The sequence below is a fragment of the Notothenia coriiceps genome, unplaced genomic scaffold, assembly GCF_000735185.1.
Source record: "Notothenia coriiceps isolate Sejong01 unplaced genomic scaffold, NC01 NC01_scaffold00023586, whole genome shotgun sequence".
NCBI classification, from domain to species: domain Eukaryota; kingdom Metazoa; phylum Chordata; class Actinopteri; order Perciformes; family Nototheniidae; genus Notothenia; species Notothenia coriiceps.
In genome coordinates this window covers 481,817-494,930 of record NW_011356287.1, presented here as the reverse complement: position 1 = coordinate 494,930, position 13,114 = coordinate 481,817, and the positions used below count along the sequence as shown (strand labels likewise).

The 13,114-nt window shown below is 41.8% G+C and overlaps 2 protein-coding genes across 2 annotated transcripts in view; one reads left to right on the top strand and one right to left on the bottom strand.

The window, feature by feature from the left end:
* Positions 1 to 1,050: 1,050 nt before the first annotated feature.
* Positions 1,051 to 4,189, top strand: LOC104954658 (peripheral plasma membrane protein CASK-like). Its single transcript, XM_010781828.1, has 4 exons — positions 1,051 to 1,194; positions 2,304 to 2,387; positions 2,678 to 2,777; positions 4,134 to 4,189. The coding sequence occupies exons 1-4, from the start codon at positions 1,135 to 1,137 to the stop codon at positions 4,187 to 4,189; spliced, it is 300 nt and encodes a 99-aa protein (XP_010780130.1). The 5' UTR covers positions 1,051 to 1,134.
* Positions 4,190 to 7,959: 3,770 nt separating this feature from the next.
* LOC104954657 (peripheral plasma membrane protein CASK-like) overlaps positions 7,960 to 13,114 on the bottom strand; it is a 20,838-nt gene continuing 15,683 nt past the window's right edge. The window contains exons 2-3 of the mRNA XM_010781827.1: positions 11,440 to 11,552; positions 7,960 to 8,066 (exon numbers count right to left, since the gene is read on the bottom strand). Of these exons, the coding sequence (XP_010780129.1) occupies positions 7,960 to 8,066; positions 11,440 to 11,552 (220 nt within the window). The remainder of the gene's footprint in view (positions 8,067 to 11,439; positions 11,553 to 13,114) is intronic.

Here is a 13,114-nt window from a genome sequence, read left to right as displayed (position 1 = left end):
AATGGTTGTGACGTCCACTTTGCCTCGCTTTTTCGGCCGAACTGCATTGTGGGGAAAGCAAAGCGAAGGTTTCCAGGATTTCAGGATTTTCCAGGATTCAAAAAGTTGAGCAATGTTTCAACTTTTGAAGCTGAGCTGGAAGGCGTCAGCCAAGTCAAATCCCGTTTATGCAAATCCTGACGGTACAAGCCCGGCTAGCCAATCAAACCGCTGGTGCAAGCTGTGGAGGAGCCAGACCGCGAGTTAATTTTCCTCATATTTCAAACGAGAATTTATGACGGTAGCAAATCACCCGGTTCTTTAAGACCAGTACTATTTACGGCGGGGGATACAAACCGGAGAGAACCAGGCATGGAGGGACGGTGGCAGAGACCAGTGGTGAGACTGGTAGGTTTTCGCCTGTTTGGGGATTTTATATCAGGTTTACTTCGTTTTAACAATTGCTATTGCTTTGTATGTCGGGGGCGGGAGATTCATGTGATTGGGTTGTTGGTCGCGCTTGCTCGCAAAAATCCCCAAACTTTCAGACACGCCCAGCTCCAAGATTTTCAAGATTTTTTCAAAAGCTGCAGTGTGGACGGCCCGTTTAGAAAGCAGCATTTCCCCCATGCTTTCTGGTTTTACAGTCACACTTAAACTCCGAGTCACTGTTCTCCCTGTCTGCGGCTGCTCAGGTCGAGTCGGTACTCCTTCACTTTATGGCTCCAGAGGCTGGTGAAGAGAGAGCCGTACGGCAAGCCGGGTGGTAGTGTGGGGGTGCGGAGTCATCCTCTTCATCCTCCTCTCCGGCTGCCCTGCCCTTTTCACGGCCACCAAGAGGAGCGATTGTTCGAGGCTATCATCAAGGGATGGTAATACTTATAGGGTATGAGCTCATTGACGGAGCTCGACGTCACTGTCCGTTGTGTTTCCGGCCGCCTGACGGCATCCACTGGACTCTACTGACTCTTCCAGCCGTTCTTTATCGCGACCTGATGGACCAGTGGTTTGCCAAATACACGTGGTCTAATAAAGTGTCCTCCGTATGTATGCGTGCTGTCTTGGGCTGTCTCACCTCGTGCAACCGATGAACCCCCGCCAGTTGGGGCGACATTCTGAGAGTCGCCAAGGAACCTGGTGAGATCGCCATTGCTGATGCTGGACGCCCGGCGAGAGGATCACCGTCTACGAGCCCTCAACCACCCCTGGCTGGAGGCGCGAGATTTACACACCACCACACACACACACCACACACACCACACACACAACACACACACACAAACACCACACACACACACACACACACACACACACACACAGACACACACACACACACACACACACACACACACACACACACACACCACACAACACACACACACACACCACACACACACACACACACACACACACACACACACACACACAGCTGCACGTAGTATCTGCTTTTTCAAAATAAATGCGGACAGTTGGTAACCAAGAAAGCGTACATAGAAATACATTAATCGTCAACAAGAGACGAGATTGATTTGTGACAGATTTTAAGGCGCTATGTAAGTGCAACACATAAAATCAACAAACACTAACAAAAAATATTAAATCCCGTGCTGTATATACGTATCAAATAAGGAGGTAAAGTCTAAATCCAAGACAATAATCAAACATGAATTATCCCTATTAAGTAAAAAAGGCTCAAACAAATACATTCACCTGAATTTAAGGATTATATTATAATTTGTTGCTTTTTAAAGTCAAGTCAAAATCACTTGTAAAGCACGGTATCGAATGAACACCAGACTTTATTCATATAGCACTCGTTCATACGACGACAGGTAAAACAAAGTGTGACTCCACCAACGGAAAATTAAGAAGGTACTGACCCCACTTCAACGCTTATAAACACATAGCTTTGTGATGAATAAGCATAATTCCAGTAGAAGTGAATATATCAAGATGAAGTGATTGATTAAAAATACATTAAAATCAATAGAAAACAAACTAAAGGGTGGGTATTGTGAATAGTTGACTTACTTTAATAGTGGTTCACACACAGGCACATTACCAAAACATTCACAAGAACTGTCAGCCAACACCACACCAAAACCAAATAAAGAAGAGTAACATGTTGTGTGGAATATTTCCTGTGGTCACCTTTAAACCACTTGCTCGCCACATATGCTGACACTAGAGCACTTCCTTCTGCTTTTGAACCACAGCTCTGCTTTCATATCTGTCCTGGAACAACTGCTTTAAAGGTCCCCCCCCCCTGTGTGTTTTCACCCTCCTCTTGAACTGATGTGAGTATCTGTGTTTGATGTGTGCAGGAGAGGGACAGGTACGCCTACAAGATCCACCTGCCTGAGACCGTGGAGCAGCTGAGGAAGTTCAACGGCAGGAGGAAGCTGAAGGTCAGCAGAACACAGACTCAGAGATTGAATCTGGTATGAGAGCAGGTGCAAACTCCTCCACAGTGTGCACCTGCTTTTCATGACCCAGATTAATGTCTGTCTCTTTAACAGCCCTCATATACAGACATGTGGTTAAAAAGGCTTGGTGTAAAAGCTGCTGTTCCCCTCTGTGGAACGCATTTCAGATATGCAACACTAAGCGGGCTGTGGCTCTTTCCTGCTGTAACGCTGCAACTTTCCCCTCTGTGGGACTAATAAAGGTATTCTGATTCTGATTCTGTGTGTCCCAGGGTGCAGTGCTGGCAGCCGTTTCCAGCCACAAGTTTAACTCCTACTACGGAGACCCTCCAGAGGAGCTTCATGACTACACAGATGACCCCACCTCCTCAGGTATATCCCACTAAAGAACTCTATTTTAGTTGCTAACCTCTACACACAATTTATTTTCAGATTGGGCTACCATAAATACAGTCATTTCGATGATTGGGTTTGTATGCAAATAAGAGTTAGTTCCCCCTGAATGTGGTCATCCACTGGTGTGCCATGTGAGGTCAAGGATGAAGCAAACATTTGCACACATTCACTTTTCAAGCTCTTTCTATTCTGGTGGTTTCTATTCTGGTGTGTTCTCCAGCTGTCTGTGTGGCGCTTCTTGTGTTTAGATGGAGACAGATGTTGCCTCACAGCCTCACTTCCCTGTCTCAGCCACAGACTTTCACTTCCTTTGAGGAAAAGAATGCAGGCAGTACCCGTCAGTAGTTATCAGCATGCGGAAACCACCGTTGTTATAAACTGTAGATGTAGACTACATCACCCCCTGATTAATTTGTGCAAAGCTCCTCACATCGTGTGCTGAGGTTAACGTGTAGCCGCTGCAGGTAGATGTGTCGTACGTCCATTCTGCAGAGTTGGCAGTCTGCTGCAGCTTCCTGGTGACCGGTTTCTCTTTGAATGTAGCCCCGTGGACCAGAGGAAGGCTTGTAGTGTATTGCAGTTATTGACTTTGTCTTCATTTCTTTATTGGAGACATACCCCATAAAGTAACTGTCTGGTTTTCATGTGAATTAATCAACAAAGGTTTAAAAACTGTTAGTTGTTTTTTTTGTTAGTAATTTTTTGAGCTTATTTTTACAATATTGTTTCAGTTTTATTTTTATAGTGTTTTTACAATATATAGTTATTTTTCTAATACAATGTTCACAATATTTTCTTCTAAAATGTATACAACATTTCTGACAGCATATATATTAAGGTATATTTCGAACTTTTCTTTACAATATTGTTCGGAGTAACTTTTCATGCAGTTTGTATCACAGTGTTGAGGTTAGTTTATATTAGCTTTAAAAGTGTCAGGCTTGACCGCAGAAATGCAACGACTCACGCGCTGTTCCATGGCCATTTGACCAGGTCATAATGAAATAGCTTTAGCTGTTGGGGGGCTAACGTTTTTTATAAATAAAAACTGCACGACAATATTTCCCTGAGCCCTTTAGCACTGCAGCCCCCTCATTGTGGGAGTCCCTGCTGTAGTCGCAGAGCTTTCCTAGTTTTGCTGCTTTTTGCGAATGTTCCTCTCTGATTTTCCCCTCTGCTCCTTTTATTGCCCCTTTGCTTCCTCGCACTGACTCTTTAGTGTCTCTGCCTGTTCTCTCTTTACTTTCTCTGTGGGTTGTTACATCTTTAGTTGCACTGCACCTCCTCTAATCTTTGTTTGGTGTTGTTTTTCTTCTGCCGTGCTGTCTGTAGGACTGCTAGCTGCTGAAAGTACGTATCCCTCTCCCCGCCTGCCATTAGACTCATGATTTGCAATATCATCATGACGCTTTTTAGCTGCATGTATCCCTCAGTGTTAAATGAATGGGTTATAATCCTGCAACATGGCTCCCTCTGTCTCCCTCTCTCCTGTCCGTCTCTGGAATTCTCTACTTTAACCCTAATTAGACCCTCCAGAAAAACGCGGGCAAAAATCCTTGATTATGCGATTAAACATGCGGGGTTTTTATGTGATTTTATGCGGTGAAATTGCGAAATATGCGGAAAGTTGCAAAAAAGAATAGATTTTTTTTAAAATATTGGGCTGTCTTATTTATTCTCTCTCACACACAACCTGCCACTAACGTTAAACCCCTTTCCTATTCAATTAAACAAATTCAATGTTTATTTATTGTAAAAGCAATTGGGCTTTTTTAATCTCACACACAGGGACGTAAAAAAGTGTGTTTCAACTCTTTCTTTTTTTCAATTGCAGCAGGAAATGCAGCTAGGTCAGCGCGTAGTGCTTACATTTGTTGTGACATTATCTCACTTTGCACTGCCCGAGTGTGCTTATACTCTTTTGGGTTCTTACTTTTTTAGATGAGATATTGTAAAAGAGATGATTTACTGGGCCCGTTTTCACCCCCCTTTGAAAAGACGGGGCACGTTGGACACACAACCTCGTATTCTTCTTTTAGCTGCCCCTGCTGGTGAAACTAGTAAGTTTGTAAGCTTTTACGAAAGACGACGACGCCTGTTCGCTTCCGTTTGTTGAGTGACGAGTGCTGCCGTTGAGTTGGGGTTTGGGGAAAGCTCCCCGAGTTCTTTGCTTCACTCACATCGGATGTTCTAACTTCGACCAGTCTATTGCTTGCTCATTATACTTTTGTCTTACTCCGCGCCTCTTCACACACACACACACACACACCCCCTCCCCCNCGTGCATCTGTTATTCCAAAGAGTATTTGATTGTTAGGCAAACGCAGACTCTGTTGATGTCGGGAAAACTACTGGTTTTATGGCTAAATATCTTAATGAACGTTTTCATTAAGATATTTAGCCATAAAACCAGTAGTTTTCCCGACATCAACAGAGTCTGCGTTTGCCTAACAATCAAATACTCTTTGGAATAACAGATGCACGTGTAGAGAATCATCCCATTCACCAAGAGGTGGACTGCTGGGCTAATGAGGGGATTTGAATGAATAATTACTGTGAGGCGTGACACACGAAAAAAATGTATAGGTGTTAATTACTTTAGGAAAATCTTGTTGCAGGTCTGTTTACATGCATCATCCAGTTAGAGAAAAATATTTTAAACACAGCCGTGAACAGATCAATAATAGAGTTAAGTACTGTATTTCTCTAGGAAATTAATCTCCTGCTCACAATTATTCTGCACCATCAGTTTGAAAGACTGAACAGTCAGTCAACTTATTACAGTCACCGTAATAAAATGTGCTGATGATGACTTGTCAAATGTGCTGCACTTTAAAATAAATGTTATACTCTTGTTTTGCTAATCGAAAAAAGTAACAATCACATTATATGTAGCAGACGGATTCTCGTGCATGGAATAATTACAGGTCAAAACGTAGCCTTAGCTAGACCCTCCAGAAAAACGCGATTCTGCGATCGCAGAATTTACCGCATAATCAGCAAAATGGCGCAGATTTTTAAAAGGCCGCATATTTATCAAAAGGCCGCATAATCCCCGCATTTTTCCACACAAAGTTGAGAAAAAAAAAAGTAAACTCGTCTTGACGTGACGTCATCAGCTCGCGCATCACAGAATGTAAACAACACTGTATAGAGTGAACGTGTGGAGCTCACACGATAGAGAAAACACCAAGATGAAAAAATCTAATCCATCTCATTTACCGACGAACATTTCTACTAAAGACCGGGCAAAAAGTGGGGGGAAACTATTCTGCACCCCGTGCAACTGTGTGTTGGAGCATAAGAGAAAATCGACGGGGACGACCCACTTTGATTCATTCAAACATTCGAAAATGCTTTCTGCTGCTGCGGACAAGAAAGCCAAACAACTCACGTTCACCGAGGCATCAACCTCCAAAACCCTTTCGAGGGCTACAAGAAACGAAGTGAGTAGCCTACAAGATTGAAGCTGGTCAGATAACGAACGAGTAAATGAAAACAGAACGGTTCTCCCACTTTTTGGTACGTCGACGATACCAGTTTAAGCGTGCCTATAATAATAATAATAAAAACCGTTATTTTATTAGTAGTGTTCTCGCGTAATTTTACAACATCAAAACCCCAGATTTAAATTGGATGGCCAAAGGAACCCACCGGAAAGACGTAGTGGAACAACCAAAAAGAAACCACCCGCCAGCCCCACGGGTAAGGACGTCCGTCCTATCGCCTTCAGTCGTCATCCCCGAAAGGTAATTTGTTTTACGGATGTTTCTAATTTCGGTTTTTTATATTTACTCTACTACCCCGGACAACCCGAAGACAAACATGAAACCTGTGTCCATCTGATTCATTGCCCTCGGAGTCGACAAGTCCTGTAAAATAATACGTAGTTTCACTAATATGTACCCCAGTTTTGCTGGATATTCGGTGTGGTCCGGAATGTCGACAATCAGCGGACGACTGAAATCCCGATTGCCAATCCGAAATCACCTTTAAATCAATTAATTTAATCAATCCTTGCCATTTTATAGTTGGGGGAGATCGAATACCCTATAGACGATAGCTAACGTTTTCTTGGTATTCGGTGTTGCGAAGTGTAAAAGCCGTTACTAAACTTGGGATTTGAACCAGCCCTGAAGGTGTCCGCCCCTCGGCGCGTGCACTAGCTATACTAATCCCCTGTTGCCGTAAATCCGCACCGAACACGCTTTCCAGGTTAACCCCGATAAATTAGAGTCGTGTGTGGTCGGGGGGGGGGCGTGTGTCGTGTGAAAGAGNGCAAGGCTGAATAAGTATTTGTGTCTAGTTGCCATATTTTTCCCGGGTTATCGTAGGGCTGCTCGATTATGGCAAAAATCATAATCTCGATTATTTGGGTCAATAATTGATATCACGATTATTAAAAACGATTATCCATTTACATTGAAAACATCCATTTATTGAAAAGAAAAATGTGAACAGTATGTTTTTAGCAGTTGATTACCCTGAACTTTAAGTGTAATTCAACTGAAAAACCAATAATTCTTTTTTTTTTTTTATAAATAAAAATAAAATAAATAATCGTTTTATTTCGATTATGTTGTTTTCATAATCGTTGCAAGCCAAAATCATAATTGCGATTAATTGAGCAGCCCTTTTCGTAATCAAAAGGTGGAGCCATTTTTGTATTCTTTATATAGCACTGCTGGATATGTTAAACAACAATTATCAGATACACAGTCAATATGTATACGTCATACTTTGGGGGGGTTGAGTATTTATGATTCATATGTCTTCTCTTTTTGGCAATATATGATAATAGTCTCTTTCATTTCCAACAAAAACAATGTGAATATACCACAAACACTGAGGCATAGCTTTTCAGGTGGAACCAAACACTTTGGTTATAACACATATTTGGTTCCCACCAAAGTTACACATGTACTGTAACAACTAAAGGTATGTGGGCTGGTAGTGTTGGGGAAAAGGTGTGAAAACTCCATCTCCTATTCAGACAATCACACCCCATATATATATTTTGAAACCAGCATCTTGTACGTGGGACTGATCAGCTGTGATGCTGGGTAAAAATAAGTTAGGGGTGAGGAGGTTAAGAAGGAAGACAATGTATAATAACAAACCCTAAAGTGGTTAACATGGTGCATGAGGGACAGACTTACTATTCAAAGACCATGTAGAGCATGCCGTCAGAGCTGTAGGTCTCCAGCAGCTCCACGATGTGCGGGTGCTTCAGCATGTGGCAGATACTGGCCTCTCGCTTCAGATCTACAAGAGACAAACCATACCATGAGACGTTACGTCAAATAATGTAATCAGGATGCAAAAAAAGGAACTGGATTTCCTTATAGTTACATAAACAAAGATGCCATCAGATTACTGACGCCTACTGCCTGAATCTGCTTTTTGGTTTCCACTTTCTTTGCTTAATTTGTACTTCTTTTATATTCAGTAGTTATTTATACATTCATAACATAGTGTGTGAGACCTTTTTGAACATTGAAGCATGTAACAGTAGAATAACAAAATACACATATACATTAGTTCACATTCACAAACTGCATGTGTTGCCTCTCTTTATCAGGTGCTGGTTAGCTGATGAAGCAACAGTACATCTCTCCTGCACTGAAACAATCTCCCTGATTTATCTGTTTCATTTTGCAGGGCTTTTTAAATGAGCTTCCTCTGCCGGGTCATTCAAGGACTTTACGTTCTCCGTGACAGCAGCAGCTCCGGTTTTAAAATGTCGGACTCTCCTTGTAGGGGTATTTGTCATTTCCAAAAACACTTGCTTTACATTATGCGGCTAAATGTCAACGCTGAGGAACAGATATGACTTTGGGCTGTTTCTACCCAAACATATGAGGTTCAACCGCCACCCTTAACGCTCTCTGCATTATTGAAGCCTTAAGCACCTGCCTTTTTCATATATCATAATGCATTCTTTATGCAAAGGTGGAATGAGGACAATACATTTATATAATTTAGAAAACATCAGATGACATTTAGGAGAGAAAGCTCCCTGATGTTCATTTCAAATCCTCACCACCAGAGGGCGTACAAAACATTTTATTTACACGTTTTCTTTAAACTTTAATACTGAGCACATAAGGTGAGCATGTTGGGCCGACAGACAAGCTGGTGTTTAGCAGACATACGCCAGATGTAAGGCCGCTACAATGCCAGTTTAATCGCACATTTAAATGCAGATTTGGCTAACAGAACAATTACTACATTGCTCTGTGAACTCTACTGTACTGACAAAACCTTATATAACAATACAGGAAAGGGAAACCCCAAAAAACATTATAGGGCCTCTTTAAACAAAAGGAAATAGTGAACAAGTGTTAGAAGAAGCTGCTAATAAGAGCTGACAGACATGATGTGCTGTTGTTGAGCTACTCACTCCATAAAAACCTCCTTTACACACTCCAGCCCCCATCTGCATGTCTACTGTTCTCAGTGTGTGTGTGTGCGTGTGCTCATTGTGTCGTGACAGACCAGTATCATTATGCAACAGAGAGAAATGTCCCCGCTACAGAGCCCCTATTCTACTGTTCCTTTGCTTTCATTATTCCTCCTCATCCTCAGCCCGTCTCATTGAGTGTCTATTCTCCAGTGTAACTAACAATGATGCCCAGTGTCCGCACCGCAGCGAGGAACCCTCTCAGAGAGCCAGAGGGGCCTGGAACAGCCTGAATGAAAGCAATGCCATTCACTGGGCGGGATCCAAATCAATTCTCACAGGGAAGGTGTAGGCTAGACTCCAGCTGGTAGATCATTCATTCTCATATAGGTGCAATCTTATTATAGAGTGATATCTGCAGGATAGGGTTTTCTCTGCACAACAATGCTGGAGAGTAAGGCCCACTTTATAATATGAATATGTGTACATAACGTAGTCAGGATACAATCATTTATTTCCTTACAGAATGAGAAGAATAAAGACCTTTTGAAACATTAAAGCATGTAAACATGTCACAGTAAAGCACAAAATAAAATACGAACCTGAAAATGAGCATAATTTGTTCTTTGAACCCATAAAGCTATAGTGTTTGCTCTCTACATTTACCTCCATTATATTCTGGTAATCCCGCACTCTGCTTTTTATCAATACTCTGCCCAATCTCTAAATTACACCATTAATCAAGTGTCGATCCACTCCCCTCACACACACAGATATATTCATACAGAACTTGTTTGTAACTCAGCTTTTGCTTCTTTTCAATGCTGACGCGGTCTCTTTTTTTTTAACAAGCTACGGTGTGTGTGTGTGTTCCCAGGATACCACTCTCCAGATCTGGCTTCACTCCAGCGCTCTACCTCTCCACTTTGAGTCCACTTGCTTCTTTTGTGACTTTTTTAAAATGTCAGCAATGTGTGAAAAAAAAAAAAAAAAAAAGGTACAGTTTTCTTCTATCCTCGGTTCAACTTTGACTGACTGGCTGAAACTCACCAAACGGGAATGCTGATGTGCTGCATTTTCAAATGTAATCTCTGAGTTGTGCAAAAATAGAGTAACTGTTATGTTTGGAATTGTCTTACAGCTGTCTAAATTGTCTAAAGGATAAATAAACTGATGTTTTTATGGAAAAAGAGTTATAACAAAAAAAGGAATTTTAAAGCCATTTGGTAGAAGATTTATATTTTTAAGTGAACACATTAAGTCTGAGTAACGAAAACATACATATGTACACCATTGTCCTTCATTTCCTTGTCTTGCTGTTATTGGCTACCCTGCTTATCTCTGACTGGGCCATCACAGATGGCACTTAGTGAACGCCAACATTAGCAGCAACACACACACACGATGTTTGCTGCATCTCTCGTTCTCTTTTAGACACACGCACACACACACTTAGAATGACAAAGCACAAAACCACATGGTGAGGCATTGCATATCTCACACATGCATACCCACCACCACAACCTAACCAATACACACACAAAGAGGCAAACAAATGCAGATCCAACCTCTTATTTCTCAACTGGGTGCAGCACGTGTCACATACGCCTTATGTATTTGTGCGTGAGAATGCCGGTAAACAATCTGTATGCCTCTGTGTTTAGTAGGGCTGCTCAATTAATCGTATTTTAAACGCGATCACGGCTTGCAACGATTACAAAAACAACGTAATCGAAATAAAACGATTATTTTCTTATTATTATTACTTTTTTCTTTTTTTTTAAATAATAATCTTCTTTTTTTTTTCTGTTGAATTATATTTAAAGTTTAGGGTAATCAACTGTTAAAAACAGTTCCATTTTTTTTTCTCCAATAAATGGATGTTTTCAAAGTCAAAGAATAATCGCATTTAATAATCGCAATTACAATTATTGACCCAAATAATCGAGATTATGATTTTTGCCATAATCGAGCAGCCCTAGTGTTTAATATTATTTGCAGATTATTCCCAAAATGTGTTGTAGTCCACAAGGAGAACAGGATGGGGTTTGCACTCCAGAGCATGAAACAAGCTATTTTCACAGATGTAAGTAAGTCAGAGTAAGACTCTGTGATTGACACCTAGCCTCTCTTATCCTGATCTGATGACTCCCATCTGCTGCTCAAAGTGCACCAACACCAACACCAGGATCTCATTTGCAGCCACGGTTCAAAGCAGTATGTGGGTTTCCTCACCTTCTGTGCTGAGGCCTGGGCTGGAGGTGAAGCTGGCCACATCCACGATCTTTACAGCAAACTGCTGGCCCGTGTCCCTGTTGATGCAGCGCCTCACCACGCTGAAGGGACCCCTGCAACACAGACACATGGAGCGTTAATGATTGAAGACAGAAAACCACCGTGCCTTTCTCATGTTCAAACACAAGAATAAGTTCACTTAAAGAGGCCCTACTCTGCTTGGTGAGGTCTTTACTTACCTGTCAATTTGTTTTATAGGTTTGTGTGCATGTAAATTGTCTGTAAAAGGCTAAAATGCCAAAGTTCCCTCCAGAGGCAGTTTCTCTCCCATGGTTTCAGACAGAGGGGGGCTGCAGCACAGGCAGTATGAGACAGTCACAGTAGAGGCAAAGCATACAAATATCAACCTGAAAATGAGCATAATGTGCACAACAGCACAGCAGCTTAGGGCAGACATGGTTCCTACTCTGAAAATATTCTGGATTTACAGTGGGTGGTTAGCTAGGCATGCTCGTGCCAGTGGGAATTATAGAGCAGTGTTGTGCAGCACAGCTGTAAAAGCTAAAATAAAAGCTTTATTATAGGAGACCTGAGCAAGGAGACCTATCCAACAGAGGTTATTTCTGAACAAAATGTAGAAGCATATCTTGAAAGGGCTGTGTTTCCTGCTATAGCTGCAATGGGGCTGACACATTACATGTTTTCCCTTTCCGTGTCCAACAGTAATTGTCAAGATTTTGCATTAAAACATTGTGGCTCTGCCAGTGACTTTTACGACCCTGGAGAGACCTTCTCCGAGTATAACAGTCCTTATCCCAACTTAGTGTTATTTCTCACACACACATGCAGGTCAAATCCATGCAGAAACTATAATAGCTTTTTTTTTTTTTACACTCACAGATGCTTATAATAATAATAATAATAATAATAATAGATTTAATTTGTTAGAAAGAAAGAAAAGAGAAGAAAGGAACAACAAATAAATATATAGTTAAAGTTAAAGTCAAATAATACAAAAACAATCACACATGAAAAGCCAGATTGAAGAGGTGAGTTTTTGTGAGTTTTTTGAAGGTGGTGAGGTCGGTGCAGTCTCTGATACGGTGTGAAAAACCGGACGATACCACAAAAACAATACGAGACACCAGAGGCTCGTAAACCCCAAAGAAAGGCCCCGGAGACTCTAGCCTCCCTGAAATCCTCTACATCTCTGCGTTCGACATTACAAATTGATTGCCGTCCTCGACACACACACCACACACACCACACCAATACACACACCACCACACACACACACACAACACAACACACCCACACACACACACACCACAACACGAACACACACACACACACACACGACCACACGACACAGAACACACACAACACACACGACACACGACACCACACGACACCCACAGCGACCACACACACACACCAACGACACACACCACCACGACACCACACATACACACAACACCACGACATTGAGAAGTCTACCGATCCCCCTTGTTTTACACGGTTTACAGAGTCGGAAGTCACGGACAAGGGCGGGTGAAACAATGACCTAAATTAGATTACGGGGAACCGTATTACTCTTTTCTCTAAATAGTATTAGTAATACAGTTTATAAGTATTAGTAATAGTATAGTAATCGAAAGGAGACCCTTGAGTGGAG